This window comes from Heterodontus francisci, chromosome 18, assembly GCF_036365525.1.
Source record: "Heterodontus francisci isolate sHetFra1 chromosome 18, sHetFra1.hap1, whole genome shotgun sequence".
Classification (NCBI taxonomy): domain Eukaryota; kingdom Metazoa; phylum Chordata; class Chondrichthyes; order Heterodontiformes; family Heterodontidae; genus Heterodontus; species Heterodontus francisci.
The window spans coordinates 4,933,197-4,952,086 of record NC_090388.1 but is presented as its reverse complement, the minus strand read 5'-3'; the positions used below and the strand labels follow the sequence as shown (position 1 = coordinate 4,952,086).

Genomic DNA, 18,890 nt, shown 5'->3' with positions numbered 1-18,890 from the left:
CTGTCCTTCTACATATAGCAGAGCTCTGTAAAAAAAAGATCAAAGAAATACATAGCCAAGTATAAATTCTAATAAAAAAACAAAAATGACAGCAAATAAGTTCTAACGAGGGAATATTAAACAGGAAGAGAAGGGAAAGGGGCAGTGAGTGACGACCAGCAAATATTAAAATTAGACCAACTAATTTAATTGTCCGCAGCCATTTATAACCTTAATTCTTTCCCTCGGACTTAGCTGATACTGGCTGCATTGACAGTTAGAAGGTAACCAGCAGGTCAGCCAAGGAATAGACCACAAAACAGGGCAGTTAGCAAAGCTTCTGATGAGCCATTTATACTGACCTGCTCATTTGTCAAATGCCAGTTTTTATGCCTTTGTCCTGAACACCCAGTAATGTGGCCATTCTGAATGGGGTTAGATGCCCCAAGATTTGTTAAATTTATGAGAATTCACAACACTCATTAAGCTCTTGTCTAAACACAGTTAACAACTCGACACTGCCTCAGGGTGAGGGGGAGCTTGGGAAAAAGGCTCGTCTCTCAGTATCTTGGACTTTAATTCAACTCTGTGAAGAATAATAAATCTCCAGCAGATATAAAGCTTTATTCTGTTATCTCCTGCACCTGTCTGTCTGCAACTTATGAATACTTTGCTTTGAAAAAGAACGCTTGTTAAAAAAGTCTTACTGTAACTCTCCCAAACAGAAATTTGGATTGATGATCTGGCCAGCTCCCAATGAATGACAACATGAGAATAAATCCTTTGGAAACTGCAGAAGCATCTATTGATGCAGCTGTATTGTCACTAATGAAGCTAAGTTAATATTTTTATATATGGAAGTAGAATTATTCCCTGAGAATTTATCCCAAAACAGCAGCTGGATTCAAGGTCATGGGGGGGGAAACTGGTTCACTTTATCTCCATGTCACAAAGCTCATCAATATCACAGTGCAGAAATTGTACACAGTTTATAGATTGATAGGGTGAGTTTCCCAGGTGTGTTCTCTCAGTGTGGACCCTCGCTCACTGGGAGCTATTATCAGAAAATAGACACATTCTTTCCTCATGTCCCAACTCCCCACAAGGAGAAAGAAAGAACCTTATGCAGCACCAAACACAGCCGCAGGATGTCCCAAAACACTTCACAGTCAATGAAGTACTTTTTTGAAGTGTGGTCACTGTTGTAATTTAGGAAGCGACACAGCCAATTAGTGCACAGCAAGCTCCCACAAACCAGCAATATGATAATGACCAGATAATCTGCTTTTATAGTGATGTTGGTTGAAGGATAAATATTGGCCAGGACACTGGGAGCAACTCAACTGATCTTTTTTTGAAATAGCGCTGTAGGAATCCTTTAGATCCACCTGAGAGGGCAAAATGGGCCTCAATTTAATGTCTCATCTGAAAGACAGCACCTCTGATACTCCCTCAGTACTGTACTGGAGTGTCAACCTAGATTATGTGCTCAAGTTTGTGGACTGAGACTTGAAGCCATAACCTTCGGACTCTGTGGTGAGAGTGCTACCCACTGAGCTGTAGCTGTACTCAGATTAATTTTATGAGATGGAGAATTATGGGACGGTGCAGACATGATTAGGGGACTCATAGCGGACGAGATTAAATGCCTCACCATAACCCCCAACCCTGACCCCAATCCCAACCCTAAACCTAACTCCTATCCTTTAACACCCTAACCCTAATCCCTAAACTTTACACCATAACCTGCACATCTAATGCAAATCTAACCTCCAACCCTACCCCTAGTCCTAAACTCAAACCCTAAAACATGCATTATTAACAGCACAGCACAGGGCCAGGTTCAATAAATCCTCGGTCTGGCTGATGCAGTCACCCCCACCTCCCCACCACCCCCCCCCCCCACAATAACCACGCACAATCCCTAATTCTGCACACATAAACCCCACAAGCACAAACCGCACCCCCAACCCTATACAACTCCCTCATCCTGCACAATCCCCCCCCTACCCCATGCACCCCCCATTCCCCACACACACCTGCCTCCCACAACCCCCAATTCCACCCACCCTGGTTTCATAATTGAGAGAGAAAAACGCTCTGGTACCTGTGTCCTTTCTCTTGTCCCGCGAAAGTTCGTGAACAGTGCCGCTGATTTCCTTTTGTAAAGTGTGGAGGATCTCCTCGACGCTGGTGACATCTTTGCAGTCCAGGTCGATAAAGAACTCATACTCTCCTTTCTTGAAGCGGGAAGGCCTGGATTCAATGTGAGTGAGATTCACACCTTTCTCCTGCCAAAGTCAAAAAATAAACACGTGCTTTCATTTAGAAAAGTGTCTTTTTTAATTTGTTGAAGGAAAACAATTGCATTTCTGCAATGCCTTTCAGTAGCTCAGGACGCACCAAGCACTTCAAAACCACTGAAGTACTTCCTGTAATGTAGCAAAGGCAGCAGTGCATATGCACACAGCAAGCTCCCACAAACAGCAATGTGATGATGACTGGATGATCTGTTTTTAGTGATTTTGGGTGAGTAATAAATATTGCCCAGGACATTGGGGAGAACTCCCTTGCTCTTCTTCCAATAGTGTTTCTGGGACCTTTTATGTCCATTTAAGAGACAGACAAGGCCTCGGTTTAATGTCTCATCCGAGAGACGACTGTTCCGCCAATGGAGTACTCCCTCAGCACTACACTTAAGTGTCAGCCTTGATTACATCAAGTGCTAGGTGCAGTACCATCAAGGTTATTTTACTAGATTAATAATCCAGGGAGCATGAGTTCAAATCCCATCATGATAGTTTGAGAATTTGAATTCTGTTTGGGGAAAAAAAAATCTGGAGTAAGAAGGAAACCTACCGTCCTTACCCAGTCTGGACATATATGTGACTCCAGTCTCCGACCAAGGTGGTTGGCATAGCAACCCTCTCAGTCGTATCAAACTGCCAGAAAGGAAAACAGGAACAGCACTGTAGGAGCACCTTCACCAGACGGACTGCAGCAGTTCAAAAAGGCGGCTCACCAGCACATTCCCAAGTGACAATAGGGGATGGGCAATAAATGCTGGCCTTGCCAGCGATGCCCACATTTCAGGAATGGATTAAAAACAACAGCTTTGATGATCACTTCTGTCAGCATGCACATTTACCCGATTCCGTGCTGCAACTTGCCCTGGTGCAATTTGAACTCAAGAATACAGAAAGGTAGAAATTCTGATTGGCCAGCTTCATACCTGAATGTTTAGCGTACCATGCACATTATTCTTATGCGGTTTGGGCTTTGAGACGGCTGTGGGCTCCTCAGGTGAAAACAGGGGATATGACGAAGATCGGAAACAGAAGGGAACACAGAGCTCGAAGAGGATACCTGGGTTGGGAGGCCATCCCAGAACTCATTGCAATATGGTCCTCAGGCAGAATATTGGTAGAGGAATGTATATAGCCTATAACTATCTTATAAAGACGTCAGTCAGTGTACCATGTGCAGTATTGAGCTTCATACTATAGGATATTGAAGCTTCACAAAGGATTCAGTGCAGATTCACTCAGATGTTGCCTGGATAAGGAAATACAAACATAAAGAAAGACTTGAAAAATGTGGGCTTTATTCATTGAAACAATGGGCGATATGATAAAAGTGTTATAAAATTATGGTAGGATGTGACAAGGTAATTAGAAGCAGACTGTTTCCAGTCGTTGAAGGGTCAAGATCAAGGGGTTCAGAGATGGAAGATTAAATGCAGGAGAATTAGATCTGAAAGGAGGAGAAACTTCTTCTCACAGTGAGTTGTGAGACTGTGGGATTCACTGCCAGGGTTAGTGGTTGAGGCAGAAACAATCGCCATTGAAGATTAGATGAGGCACGATCTCACTGGAATGTTCAATGCTCCCTCTGTCCAGAGACACATTTGAACTTGGGTAGCACCTAAACTTTGAGTTATTTAAAAAGTACAAATTGATTATAAAATTACTGAAGAAGTGGGTGCTGCACCTGGAAAATAGTTCACTTTTTAAAGTAGATATTAAGATGTTTATTTGGTTGCAGCTCCTGTGAGGAGGAGAAATACTGGCGCCATTATAGGGCAAATAGTTTCAGAGCAAGCCCCTCATCCCCTCACACATTGATGAGTCAGGGCACATGGCATCAGTGTTCCTGCTGCACAGGGGCAGTGATAGGGCACTCAGGTCCCTCAGTCCCCAAGGCCTCCTGCCAGGTGAATCTCCCCTGTGGCCCAGACAGTCACCTGTCACAGGTCACGTCAATTGCTCTTCTGGGCACCTGCTCCCCACCACCCCCATTTCCTGTCTGTTACTTTGAAGGGGGTAGAAAATCATAGGATGACACTGTTGAGCAACCTGGACAGTTGTATGTTGGACATCTCAGAGAGTTACAGTTTAATCACCGAACTTCCTTGTATCTTGGAAAGACAGGCTTTCCAAAAGAGGATGGCTTCAAAGTGCCAGGAGATGAATTTATGGCTTGTCTTCTGTCCCAAATGCCTGAGTAATATCTACAAGAAATGCTGTTCAAGGAAATAAATGATTGGAATGACATCGAGTGAAATAAACATGGGTAGAGGGCACTATTCACTAAAGTATGAAAAGGTAATGACTAATAAAGCCTACTCTTCAAAGGATTTGAGAACAGTTAAGTCAAGAAGCCTTATTTGAGAAAGTATCTTTGAAGATTTTTGAAGATATTTTTGAAGATCTTTGAAGCATTCGTGAGTAGGGAATAGTATGTTATTAGGTGGGGTCAGGTAAGGGAGAAAGTAATAAAGTCTGAACCAGGGTTAAAGTGCATGTATGTGAATGCACAGAGTGTGGTTAATAAGACTGGTGAGGTACAGGCGCAAATTGCCATGTGGAATTATGATGTTGTGGCTATAACAGAGACCTGGCTCAAAGAAGTGCAGGATTGGGTGTTAAATATTCCTAGACACAAGGTGTTCAGGAAAGATAGGAAAGGAAAAAAGGGGGAGGGGTGGCGGTATTGATTAAGGAGAGCATTGCAGTGCTGGAGAAAAAGGATGTCCCAGAGGGGCTGAGGACAGAATCAATTTGGCTAGAGCTAAGGAACAAAAAAGGTGCAGTTAATTGCTTGGTGTTGTCTTTAGGCCACCAATTAATGGGAAGGACGTGGAGGAACAAATTTGCAAGAAAATTACAGAGAGGTGCAAAAATTATAGGGTAGTTATAATGGAGGACATTAATTATACAAACATAGATTGGGATAATAGTGTAAAGGGCAGTGAGGGGCAAGAGTTCCTAGAGTGTGTTCAGGAAAATTTTCTACAACAGTATGTTGCTAGTCCAATGAGAAAGGATTTAGATTTAGATTTAGATTTAGAGATACAGCACTGAAACAGGCCCTTCGGCCCACCGAGTCTGTGCCGACCGTCAACCACCCATTTATACTAATCCTACACTAATCCCATATTCCTACCAAACATCCCCACCTGTCCCTATATTTCCCTACCACCTACCTATACTAGGGGCAATTTATAATGGCCAATTTACCTACCAACCTGCAAGTCTTTTGGCTTGTGGGAGGAAACCGGAGCACCCGGAGAAAACCCACGCAGACACAGGGAGAACTTGCAAATTCCACACAGGCAGTACCCAGAATTGAACCCGGGTCGCTGGAGCTGTGAGGCTGCGGTGCTAACCACTGCGGCACTGCTAGACCTGGTTCTTGGGAATGAGGTGGACCAAGTGGATCAAGTATCAGTAGGAGAGCATTTAGGGGACAGTGATCATTGTATCATAAGGTTTAGGCTGACTATGGAAAAGGACAAAGAGAAATCCAGGGTAAGAATAATTAACTGGGGGAAGGCCAACTTCAGTGGAGTAAGAATGGAGCTGGGGCGAATAAATTGGAGTCAAAAGCAGGCAGGAAAACAGACAGATGAACAATGGGCTACCTTCAAAGAAGAGATAGTTTGGGCACAGTCAAGGTATGTTCCCTCAAAGGAGAAAAGGAGAGCAAACAAATCCAGAGCTCCCTGGATGAGAAAAGAGGTAGAGATTAAGATAAAGAAGAAAAAGTGTGCTTATGACAGATGCCAGGTAGAAAATACTATTGAGAACCAGGATGAATATAAAAGGTCCAGAGAGGAAGTGAAAAAGCAAATAAGAGAAGCAAAGAGAGAGCATGAGAAGAGACTGGCAGCTAGCATTAAAGGAAATCCCAAAGCTTTCTATAGGAAAATAAATAGTAAAAGGGTGGTAAAAGGAGGAGTGGGGCCAATTAGAGACAGGAAGGGGATTCACACATGGAGGCAGAGGGCATAGCTGAGGTAGTAAATGAATGCTCTGCATTTGTCTTTAACAAGGAAGAAGATGCAACCCAGGCAATGGTGAAAGAGGAGGTAATTAATACACTAGAAGACTTTAAAATTGATAAAAAAGGATGTCTTAGATAGGCTGTCTGTATTTAAAGTGGATAAAGCACCAGGACTGGATGAGATATATCCAAGGATATTGAGAGAAGTAAGGGTGGAAATCGTGGAAGCACTGGTCATAATTTTTCAGTCTTCCTTAGATTCAGGAGTGCCAGAGGACTGGAGAATGGCAAACGTTACACCCTTGTTCAAAAAAGGCTGTAAAGATAAGCCCAGCAATTACAGGCCAGTCAGTTTAACTGCAGTGGTGGGAAACTTCTAGAAAAAATAATTCAGGACAGAAATAGTCACATGGACAAATGCGAGTTAATTAAGGAAAGCCAGCATGGATTTCTTAAGGGAAAATCATGTTTAACTAACTTGCTGGAGTTTTTTGAAGAGGTAACAGAGAGGGTTGATGAGGGCAATGCTGTTGATGTGGTGTACAAGGACTTTCAAAAGGCGTTTGATACAGTGTCACACAACAGACTTGTGAGAAAACTTGTAGCTCATGGAATAAGAGGGACAGTAGCAACATGGATATGAAATTGGCTGAGTGACAGGAGACAAAGGGTAGTGGTTAATGGATGTTTTTCGGGCTGGAGGAAGGTTTGCAGTGGAGTTCCCCAGGGGTCAGTGTTGGGACCCTTGCTTATCCTGATATATATTAATGACCTAGACCTTGGTGTACAGGGCACAATTTCAAAGTTTGCAGATGATACAAAACTTGGAAGCATTGCGAACTGTGAGGAGGATAGTGTAGAACTTCAAAAGGACATCGACAAGTTGGTGGAATGAGCAGACAGGTGGCAGATGAAGTTCAATGCAGAGAAATGTGAAGTGATTCATTTTGGTAGGAAGAACATGGAGAGACAATATAAAATAAAGGGTACAATTCTAAAGGAGGTGCAGGAGCAGAGGTACCTAGGTGTATATGTGCACAAGTCATTAAAGGTGGCAGGACAGGTTGAGAGTGCAGTTAATAAAGCATACAGTATCCTGGGCTTTATTAATAGAGGCATAGAGTGCAAGAACAAGGAAGTTATGTTGAACTTGTAAAAGACACTAGTTTGGCCTCAGCTGGAGTATAGCATCCAATTCTGGGCACTGATGGCATTGAAGAGAGTACAGAAAGGACTCACGAGAATGGTTCCAGGGAAATGGAAAAAATTATTGGCAGGTTAAAATCAAGGAAAACCCAAAGGTATTTTATCAGTACGTTCAGAGCAAGAGGATAGCTAAGGAAAGGGTAGGGCCTATCAGAGATGTACAAGGGAGCCTATGCGTGAATGCAGAAGATGTGGGCAGGGTTCTTAATGAGTTTTTTGTCTCTGTCTTCACAAAGAAGAGGTTTGATGCAGACATTGTAGTAGGAGAGAAGGCGTGTGAAATATTAGATATGATAAGCATAATGAGAGAGGAAGTACTAAAGGGTCTGACATCCTTGAAAGTGGATAAATCGCCAGGGCTGGATGGATTGTATCCCAGATTGTTAAACGAAGCCAAGGAGGAAATAGTGGATGCACTGAGGATCATCTTCAAATCCTCACTAGATACAGGGGAGGTACCAGCTGATTGGAGGTCTGCGAATATTGTACCATTGTTTAAAAAGGGTGTGAGGGATAGGTCAAATAATTATAGGCCAGTCAGTCTGACCTCAGTGGTGGGTAAATTGTTAGAATCTATTCTGAGGGACAGGATAAAAGGCCACTTAGAAAGGCATGGATTAATCAGGGATAGTCAGCATGGATTTGTTCAGGGAAGGTCATGTCTTACTAACTTAATTGAGTTTTGTGAGGAAGTAACAAGAATGATTGATGAGGGTAGTGCAGTGGATGTGGTCTACATGGATTTTAGTAAGGCATTTGACAAGGTCCCACATGGCAAACTGGTCAGTAAAATGAAAGCCCATGGGATACAGGGCAATGCGGCAGGTTGGATCCAGAATTGGCTCAGTGACAGGAAACAAAGGGTAGTAGTTGACTGATGTTTTTGTGAATGGAAAGCTGTTTCCAGTGGTGTTCCACAGGGCTCAGTGTTGGGTCCCTTACTGTTTGTGGTACATATTAATGATTTGGACTTAAATGTGAGAGGCATGGTTGGGAAATTTGTTGATGACACAAAAATTGGTCGTGGAGTTGATTGTGAAGAGGATAGCTGTAGACTCCAGAATGATATCAATGGTTTGGTTTAGTGGGCGGCAAAGTGGCAAATGCAATTCAATCTGGAGAAGTGTGAGGCAATGCATTTGGGGACGGCAAATAAAACGAGGGATACACAATAAATGGGAGGATATTGAGAGGGGTAGAAAAAGTGAGAGATCTTGGAGTGCATGTCCACAGGTCTCTGAAAGTGGCAGGAAAGGTAGAGTGGTGAAGGAGGCATATGGAATGCTTTCCAAGGTATAGAATTCAAAAGCAGGGATGTAATGCTGGAACTGTATAAAAACACTGGTTTGGCCACAGTTGGAGTATTGCGTACAGTTCTGGTCACTACATTACAGAAAGGACATAATTGCTCTGGAGAGAGTACAGAGGAGATTTACAAGAATGTTGCCAGGGCTTGAAAGTTGCAGCAATGAAGAAAGATTGGATAGAACAAAGAACAAAGAACAGTACAGCACAGGAACAGGCCATTCGGCCCTCGAAGCCTGCGCCGATCTTGATGCCTGCCTAAACTAAAACCTTCTACACTTCTGGGGTCCGTATCCCTCTATTCCCATCCTATTCATGTATTTATCAAGATGCCTCTTAAACGTCTCTATGGTACCTGCTTCCACCACCACCCCCGGCAACAAGTTCCAGGCACTTACCACCCTCTGTGTAAAGAACTTGCCTCGCACATCCCCTCTAAACTTTGCCCCTCTCACCTTAAACCTATGTCCCCTAGTAACTGACTCTTCCACCCTGGGAAAAAGCTTCTGACTATCCACTCTGTACATGCCGCTCATAACTTTGTAAACCTCTATCATGTCGCCCCTCCATCTCCGTCATTCCAGTGAAAACAATCCGAGTCTATCCAACCTCTCCTCATAGCTATTGCCCTCTGGACCAGGCAACATTCTGGTAAACCTCTTCTGTACCCTCTCCAAAGCCTCCACATCCTTCTGGTAGTGTGGCAACCAGAATTGCACACAATATTCTAAGTGTGACCTAACTAAAGTTCTGTACAGCTGCAGCATGACTTGCCTATTTTTATACTCTATGCCCCGACCGATGAAGGCAAGGATGCCGTGTGCCTTCTTGACTACCTTATCCACCTGCGTTGCCACTTTCAGTGACCTGTGGACCTGTACGCCCAGATCTCTCTGCCTGTCAATACTCCTAAGAGTTCTGCCATTTACTGTATACTTCCCACCTGCATTTGACCTTCCAAAATGCATTACCTCACATTTGTCCGGATTAAACTCCATCTGCCATTTCTCCGCCCAAGTCTCCAACCGATCTATATCCTGCTGTATCCTCTGACAATCCTCATCACTATCCGCAACTCCACCAACCTTTGTGTCTTCCGCAAACGTACTAATCAGGCCAGCTACAATTTCCTCCAAATTATTTATATATACTACAAACAGCAAAGGTCCCAGCACTGATCCCTGCGGAACACCACGAGTCACATCCCTCCATTCAGAAAAGCACCCTTCCACTGCTACCCTCTGTCTTCTATGACCGAGCCAGTTCTGTATCCATCTTGCCAGCTCACCTCTGATCCCGTGTGACTTCACCTTGTGCACCAGCCTGCCATGCGGGACCTTGTCAAAGGCTTTGCTGAAGTCAAGATGGCTCCTGGGCTGGAAGCTCCCTAGGAAGCTCCCTTGCTGTTCAACTCTATCCATGGCCATCTGCTCCCATCCCTAACGTTTTCTCCCCCAATCTGCCCTCTTAAACTGTTTAAATTCCCCTGGCTCTTTAAATCAGTTCATTTTAGCCCTATCTAAAAGTTAACAGTTAGTTTAGTGTATGTTACCTGGGCCCACTGCCCTCCCCCAGCCACACCTGCTCTTTGTTTTCTCAATGAAATTGATCCGGATGAAACTGACGAGAACAGCTGCCGATACTTTAATCTCCGATCCTGCTGTCTTCACAGTCCAGAGTGTCTGCAGCCACGGCGTGCGGTAAGTCCATTGAGGTGAAGAAGGAGCTGCGGGACCCGAGAGAAGTCCTGTGAAAAGGTGCCCCGAACACCCAAAACATCCACGAACGGCCCCCCCGGCCGCAACTTCAAAGCGCCCGCGGGAGATGGCTCGGAGAGCATCTGCAGCGCACTGTCGGCAATGCTGCATGCCTTTATTTAAACCACTGCAAAAAAAAAAACCCTTAGCAAATGTAATCACCTCTAAGTCTGCCAAATGATGCTTCACCTCCCGAAGGACGTGGATGAGCTTTCCGGACGTCGATGGTGGGCACTGAGGAAATGGCTTATTACCTGCACCAGATTCCACCCCCCCTCCCCCCCCCTTTACCCCCCTTCCACCCCCCCCCACCCCCGTCCCCTTCCCTGCTCCACCCTCTCAGCTCACCCCCTCACAACCCCGTCCCAGCCCGCCCCCCCCGCACCATCTTCACCCCGCACCCCCTTCCCCTGCACCCCCCCCCCCCACCCCCTCCCTCTACCCCTCCCCCTTGCATCCCCTCCTCCCACCGGCACCATCCTACACCTGTGTAGGGGCCCCAACAACCCCACTGCCTTGTGGGCGTCTCGGGAGAGACCAAGGCTAAGGGAGTAAACCCTAACAGAAAATCCGGAGCGGAACCCCGTAGGCGGTCATGTGTCACCTTTGGCATGTTTCCGGCAGTTCCTGCAGCCATACTGGTGCCAAACGTCGTGTCCTGCACTCCTTTGGACCCCACCAGAAAGGCCGAGAGGGGGGTTTTGACGACTGGGCAACTCTCAACCTCCATAAATTTGCCCAGGCATGCGCCATGGAGAGGTCACTCCATAGTTGCCTCACAGCGACTGAAACAACACGGAAGGCAGCAGTTACGGGTTATAAGTCCAGATAAATTGGCGTAGAAACTGGGCGCCACGGGTTGCCTTTGTCGGTGGGAGAGGTCATTGCACCTCACTGGACAGCTACCGCCCGCCTCAAACCGGGCAGCCCCCGGTCAATAAGGTTCTGTCCCGCCACAGTCTGCCTGCTTCAATGGGTGCTTGGAGCTCAGGGTCATTGCCCGAAAGGTGGACTGATACACCGCACCAAACAACATGAAAAAAGGAAAGAAGGTACCAGCCCTTCGCTTTGCAAGCTGGAACGTCAGAACTATGTGTCCTGGCCTGTCGGAAGACCTTACACAAATCAACGATTCTCGGAAGACCGCCATCATTAACAACGAGCTCAGTAGACTCAATGTGGACATTGCAGCACTTCAGGAGACTCGCCTCCCCGCGAGTGGCTCTCTAGCAGAGCAAGACTACACCTTCTTCTGGCAGGGCAGGGATCCTGAAGAACCAAGACAGCATGGAGTGGGCTTCGCCATCAGAAACTCCTTGCTCAGCATGATAGAGCCTCCCTCAAATGGCTCGGAACGCATACTGTCCATCCGACTGCTCACCACCTCTGGTCCAGTACACCTACTCAGCATCTATGCTCCAACACTCTGTTCCGCACCTGAAGCTAAAGACCAGTTCTATGAACAACTCCATAACATCATTAGCAGCATCCCCAACACCGAACACCTATTCCTGCTGGGGGACTTTAATGCCAGGGTTGGGGCCGACCATGACTCATGGCCCTCCTGCCTTGGGCGCTATGGCGTTGGAAGGATGAATGAGAACGGGCAGAGACTGCTTGAGTTGTGTACCTATCATAACCTCTGCATCACCAACTCGTTCTTTCACACTAAACCCTGTCACCAGGTTTCATGGAGGCACCCAAGATCACGTCGTTGGCACCAGCTAGACCTCATTGTCACAAGGCGAGCCGCCTTAAACAGTGTTCAAATCACACGCAGCTTCCACAGTGCGGACTGCGACACCGACCACTCCCTGGTGTGCAGCAAGGTTAGACTCAGACCAAAGAAGTTGCATCATTCCAAGCAGAAGGGCCACCCGCGCATCAACACGAGCAGAATTTCTCACCCACAGCTGTTACAAAAATTTCTAAATTCACTTGTAACAGCCCTTCAAAACACTCCCACAGGGGATGCTGAGACCAAGTGGGCCCACATCAGAGACGCCATCTATGAGTCAGCTTTGACCACCTACGGCAAAAGTGCGAAGAGAAATGCAGACTGGTTTCAATCTCATAATGAAGAGCTGGAACCTGTCATAGCCGCTAAGCGCATTGCACTTTTGAACTACAAGAAAGCCCCCAGCGATTTAACATCCGCAGCACTTAAAGCAGCCAGAAGTACTGCACAAAGAACAGCTAGGCGTTGCGCAAACGACTACTGGCAACACCTATGCAGCCATATTCAGCTGGCCTCAGACACCGGAAACATCAGAGGAATGTATGATGGCATGAAGAGAGCTCTTGGGCCAACCATCAAGAAGATCACCCCCCTCAAATCTAAATCGGGGGACATAATCACTGACCAACGCAAACAGATGGACCGCTGGGTTGAGCACTACCTAGAACTGTACTCCAGGGAGAATGCTGTCACTGAGACTGCCCTCAATGCAGCCCAGCCTCTACCAGTCATGGATGAGCTGGACATACAGCCAACCAAATCGGAACTCAGTGATGCCATTGATTCCCTAGCCAGCGGAAAAGCCCCTGGGAAGGACAGCATTACCCCTGAAATAATCAAGAGTGCCAAGCCTGCTATACTCTCAGCACTACATGAACTGCTATGCCTGTGCTGGGACGAGGGAGCAGTACCCCAGGACATGCGCGATGCCAACATCATCACCCTCTATAAAAACAAAGGTGACCGCGGTGACTGCAACAACTACCGTGGAATCTCCCTGCTCAGCATAGTGGGGAAAGTCTTTGCTCGAGTCGCTCTGAACAGGCTCCAGAAGCTGGCCGAGCGCGTCTACCCTGAGGCACAGTGTGGCTTTCGTGCAGAGAGATCGACTATTGACATGCTGTTCTCCCTTCGTCAGATACAGGAGAAATGCCGTGAACAACAGATGCCCCTCTACATTGCTTTCATTGATCTCACCAAAGCCTTTGACCTCGTCAGCAGACGTGGTCTCTTCAGACTACTAGAAAAGATCGGATGTCCACCAAAGCTACTAAGTATCATCACCTCATTCCATGACAATATGAAAGGCACAATTCAACATGGTGGCTCCTCATCAGAGCCCTTTCCTATCCTGAGTGGTGTGAAACAGGGCTGTGTTCTCGCACCCACACTTTTTGGGATTTTCTTCTCCCTGCTGCTTTCACATGCGTTCAAATCCTCTGAAGAAGGAATTTTCCTCCACACAAGATCAGGGGGCAGGTTGTTCAACCTTGCCCGTCTAAGAGCGAAGTCCAAAGTACGGAAAGTCCTCATCAGAGAACTCCTCTTTGCTGACGATGCTGCTTTAACATCTCACACTGAAGAATGCCTGCAGAGTCTCATCGACAGGTTTGCGTCTGCCTGCAATGAATTTGGCCTAACCATCAGCCTCAAGAAAACGAACATCATGGGGCAGGATGTCAGAAATGCTCCATCCATCAATATTGGCGACCACGCTCTGGAAGAGGTTCAAGAGTTCACCTACCTAGGCTCAACTATCACCAGTAACCTGTCTCTAGATGCAGAAATCAACAAGCGCATGGGTAAGGCTTCCACTGCTATGTTCAGACTGGCCAAGAGAGTGTGGGAAAATGGCGCACTGACACGGAACACAAAAGTCCGAGTGTATCAGGCCTGTGTCCTCAGTACCTTGCTCTACGGCAGCGAGGCCTGGACAACGTATGCCAGCCAAGAGCGACGTCTCAATTCATTCCATCTTCGCTGCCTTCGGAGAATACTTGGCATCAGGTGGCAGGACTATATCTCCAACACAGAAGTCCTTGAAGCGGCCAACATCCCCAGCTTATACACACTACTGAGTCAGCGGCGCTTGAGATGGCTTGGCCATGTGAGCCGCATGGAAGATGGCAGGATCCCCAAAGACACATTGTACAGCGAGCTCGCCACTGGTATCAGACCCACCGGCCGTCCATGTCTCCGTTATAAAGACGTCTGCAAACGCGACATGAAATCGTGTGACATTGATCACAAGTCGTGGGAGTCAGTTGCCAGCATTCGCCAGAGCTGGCGGGCAGCCATAAAGACAGGGCTAAATTGTGGCGAGTCGAAGAGACTTAGTAGTTGGCAGGAAAAAAGACAGAGGCGCAAGGGGAGAGCCAACTGTGCAACAGCCCCAACAAACAAATTTCTCTGCAGCACCTGTGGAAGAGCCTGTCACTCCAGAATTGGCCTTTATAGCCACTCCAGGCGCTGCTTCACAAACCACTGACCACCTCCAGGTGCGTATCCATTGTCTCTCGAGATAAGGAGGCCCAAAAGAAGAATATAGATAACATCCACTGCCCTTCCTTCATCAATCATCTTTGTCACTTCCTCAAAAAACTCAATCAAATTAGTGAGACACGACCTCCCCTTCACAAAACCATGCTGCCTCTCGCTAATAAGTCCATTTGTTTCCAAATGGGAGTAAATCCTGTCCTGAAGAATCCTCTCTAATAATTTCCCTACCACTGACGTAAGGCTCACCGGCCTTAATTTCCTGGATTATCCTTGCTGCCCTTCTTAAACAAAGGAACAACATTGGCTATTCTCCAGTCCTCTGGGACCTCACCTGTAGCCAATGAGGATGCAAAGATTTCTGTCACGGTCACAGCAATTTCTTCCCTTGCCTCCCTCAGTATTCTGGGGTAGATCCCATCAGGCCCTGGGGACTTATCTACCTTAATGCTTTGCAAGACACCCAACACCTCCTTTTTGATAATGAGATGACTGAGACTATCTACACTCCCTTCCTTAGGCTCATCATCCACCAAGTCCTTCTCCTTGGTGAATACTGATGCAAAGTACTCATTTAGTACCTTGCCCATTTCCTTTGGCTCCACACATAGATTCCCTTCTCTGTCCTTGAGTGGGCCAACCCTTTCCCTTGCTCTTGCTCTTTATATACGTATAAAAAGCCTTGGGATCTTCCTTAATCCTGTTTGCCAATGACTTCTCATAACCCCTTTTAGCCCTCCTGACTCCTTGCTTAAGTTCCTTCCTACTGTCTTTATATTCCTCAAGGGATTCGTCTGTTCCTAGCCTTCTAGCCCTGACGAATGCTTCCTTTTTCTTTTTGACGAGGCTCACAATATCCCATGTTATCCAAGCTTCCCGAAACTTGCCAAACTTATCCTTCTTCCTCACAGGAACCTGCTGGTCCTGGATTCTAATCATTTGACATTTAAAAGACTCCCACATGTCAGATGTTGATTTACCCTCAAATAGCCGCCCCCAATCTAAATTCTCCAGTTCCTGCCTAATATTGTTATAATTTGCCTTCCCCCAATTTAGCACCTTCACCCGAGGACTACTCTTATCCTTATCCACAAGTACCTTAAAACTTATGGAATTATGGTCACTGTTCCCGAAATGCACCCCTACTGATATTTCGACCACCTGGCCAGGCTCATTCCCCAATACCAGGTCCAGAATGGCCCCATCCCTAGTTGGACTATCTACATATTGTTTCAAGAAGCCCTCCTGGATGCTCCTTACAAATTCTGCCCCATCGAAGCCCCTAGCACTAAGTGAGTCCCAGTTAATATAGGGAAAGCTAAAATCACCCACCACTACAACCCTGTTACCTTTACATCTTTCCATAATCTGTCTACATATCTGCGCCTCTACCTCCCGCTGGCTGTTGGGAGGCCTGTAGTAAACCCCCCAACATCATGACTGCACCTTTCCTATTCCTGAGCTCCACTGATATTGCCTTGTTGCATGACCCCTCCGAGGTGTCCTCCCGCAGTACAGCTATGATATTCTCCTTAACCAGTAATGCAACTCCTCCACCCCTTTTACATCCCCCTCTATCCTGCCTGAAGCTTCTAAATCCTGGAACATTTAGCTGCCAATCCTGTCCTTCCCTCAACCAATTCTCTGTAATAGCAACAACATCATATTTCCAAGTACTAATCCAAGCTCTAAGTTCATCTGCCTTACCTGTTATACTTCTCGCATTGAAACAAATGCACTTCAGACCACCAGTCCCGCTGTGCTCCGCAACATCTCCCTGCCTCCTCTTCCTCCTAGTATTACTGGCCTTATTTACTAGTTCCCCCTCATTTATTTCACTAGCTGTCCTACTGCTCTGGTTCCCACCCCCCTGCCACACTAGTTTAAACCCTCCCGAGTGACGCTAGCAAACCTTGCAGCCAGGATATTAGTGCCCCTCCAGTTTAGATGCAACCCGTCCTTCTTGTACAGGTCCCATCTGTCCCTGAAGAGATCCCAATGGTCCAGATATCTGAAACCCTCCCTTCTACACCAGCTGTTCAGCCACGTGTTTAGCTGCACTATCTTCCTATTTCTAGCCTCACTGGCACGTGGCACAGGGAGTAATCCCGAGATTACAACCCCAGAGGTCCTGTCCTTTAACTTTCTACCTAACTCCCTAAACTCCCCCTGCAGGACCTTGTCACTCTTCCTGCCTATGTCGTTGGTACCGATGTGTACCACAACCTCTGGCTGTTCACCCTCCCCCTTCAGAATGCCCCCTGTCCATTCAGAGACATCCTTGACCCTGGCATCAGGGAGGCAACATACCATCCTGGAGTCTCTTTCACGTCCACAGAAGCGCCTATCTGTGTCCCTGACTATAGAGTCCCCTATAACTATTGCTCTTCTGCGCTTTGTCCTTCCCTGCTGAACAACAGTGCCAGCCGTGGTGCCACTGCTCTGGCTGCTGCTGTTTTCCCCTGATAGGCCACCCCCCCCCCCACTAACAGTATCCAAAACGGTATACTTGTTCGAGAGGGGGATAGCCACAGGGGATTCCTGCACTGACTGCCTGCCCCTTCTAGCGGTCACCCATCTATCTGCCTGCACCTTGGGTGTAACCACTTCTCTAAAACTCCTGTCTATGACGCTTTCTGCCACCTGCATGCTCCTAAGTGCATCCAGTTGCTGCTCCAACCGATCCATGCGGTCTGTGAGGAGCTGCAACTGGGTACACTTCCTGCAGATGTAGTCACCCGGAACGCTGGAAGCGTCACAGACCTCCCACATCTCACAGGTGAAGCCCTTCACCCCTCTGACTGACAGTTCTCGCACTATTTAATAAATAAAAATAAATACTTATTAAATCTTTACTAAATTGTTATAATTAACGATATGGTCCCTCGTGCTAGATTCCTACTATAAATATTAAATGCTGACTAAATACAGTAATCTCCTCCCTCTGGTTTAGTTACTCTACTTATTAATTAGTTAATTAGGGTTTTAATCAATTTTTATCAATGTTTTATTTTCAAATTCAGTACAGATTCCCTACTAACCAATCAGGTCACAGCTTTCCTGTGACATCACTTTTCAGTTTTTTTTTAACCAGAGGTAAGTTTTTTGTACTTACCGGTCTGGAACTCTGCCCTCCGAGTCTTCTCCGTGAATAGGCGAGGGTTGTTTTCCTTGGAACAGAGGAGGCTGAGGGGTGACTTAATTGAGGTGGACAAAATTATGAGTGGCCTAGATAGAGTAGACAGGAAGGACCTGTTTCCCCTAGCGGAGAGGTCAATTACCAGGGGGCACAGATTTAAGGTGATTTTTAGAAGGATTAGAGGAAACATGAGGAAAAGCTTTTTCACCCAGAGGGTGTTGGGTGTCTGGAATTTACTGCCCGGATTGGTGGTGGAGGCAGAAACCCTCAATTATTTTAAAAGGTGCCTGGACATGCACCTGAAGTGCTGCAAGCCTATGGACCATGTGCTGGAAGGTGGGATTAGATTGGGCGGCTAGTTTCTATTTTTTTTCCTTCTCGGCCAGCAGAGACATGACAGGCTGAATGGCCTCCTTCTGTGCCGTAATTTTTCTATGGTTTCTATGGCTGAGTAATTTCAATTATGATGATAGATTGGAGAAGTTAGGACTGTTTTCCTTGGAGAAGAGAAGGCTGAGAGGTGATTTGATAGAGGCATTCAAAATCATGAGGGGTCTGGACAGGGTAGATGGAGAGAAACTGTTCCCACTCGTGAAAGGATCGAGACTGAGAGGGCACAGATTTAAAGTATTTGGTAAGAGAAGCAAAAGTGACGTGAGGAAAAACTTTTTCACACAGCAAGTGGTTAAGGTCTGGAATGCGCTGCCTGAGAACGTGGTGGAGGCAGGTTCAATTGAAGCATTCAAAAGGGAATTAGACAGTTATATAAAAAGGAAGAATGTGCAGGGTTACGGGGAGAAGGCAGGGGAATGGAACTGAGGGAATTGCTCTTTCAGAGAGCCAATGTGGACATGATGGCCTGAATGGCCTCCTTCTGCACTTAAACGATTCTGTGATGTGATTCTGTGAAGTAAACAACTACAACTACTTATGTAAATAGATTGCTTTCAAATTATTCACCCAAAGTTATTGGGTTCTCAACACA

At 46.4% G+C, this 18,890-nt stretch overlaps 1 protein-coding gene across 1 annotated transcript in view; it reads right to left on the bottom strand.

Annotated features, from left to right (window-relative positions):
• The window catches only part of pah (phenylalanine hydroxylase), a 97,057-nt gene that overhangs the window by 58,139 nt on the left and 20,028 nt on the right, over nt 1–18,890 (bottom strand). The window contains exon 3 of the mRNA XM_068050140.1: nt 2,087–2,270. Within this exon, the coding sequence (XP_067906241.1) occupies nt 2,087–2,270 (184 nt within the window). The remainder of the gene's footprint in view (nt 1–2,086; nt 2,271–18,890) is intronic.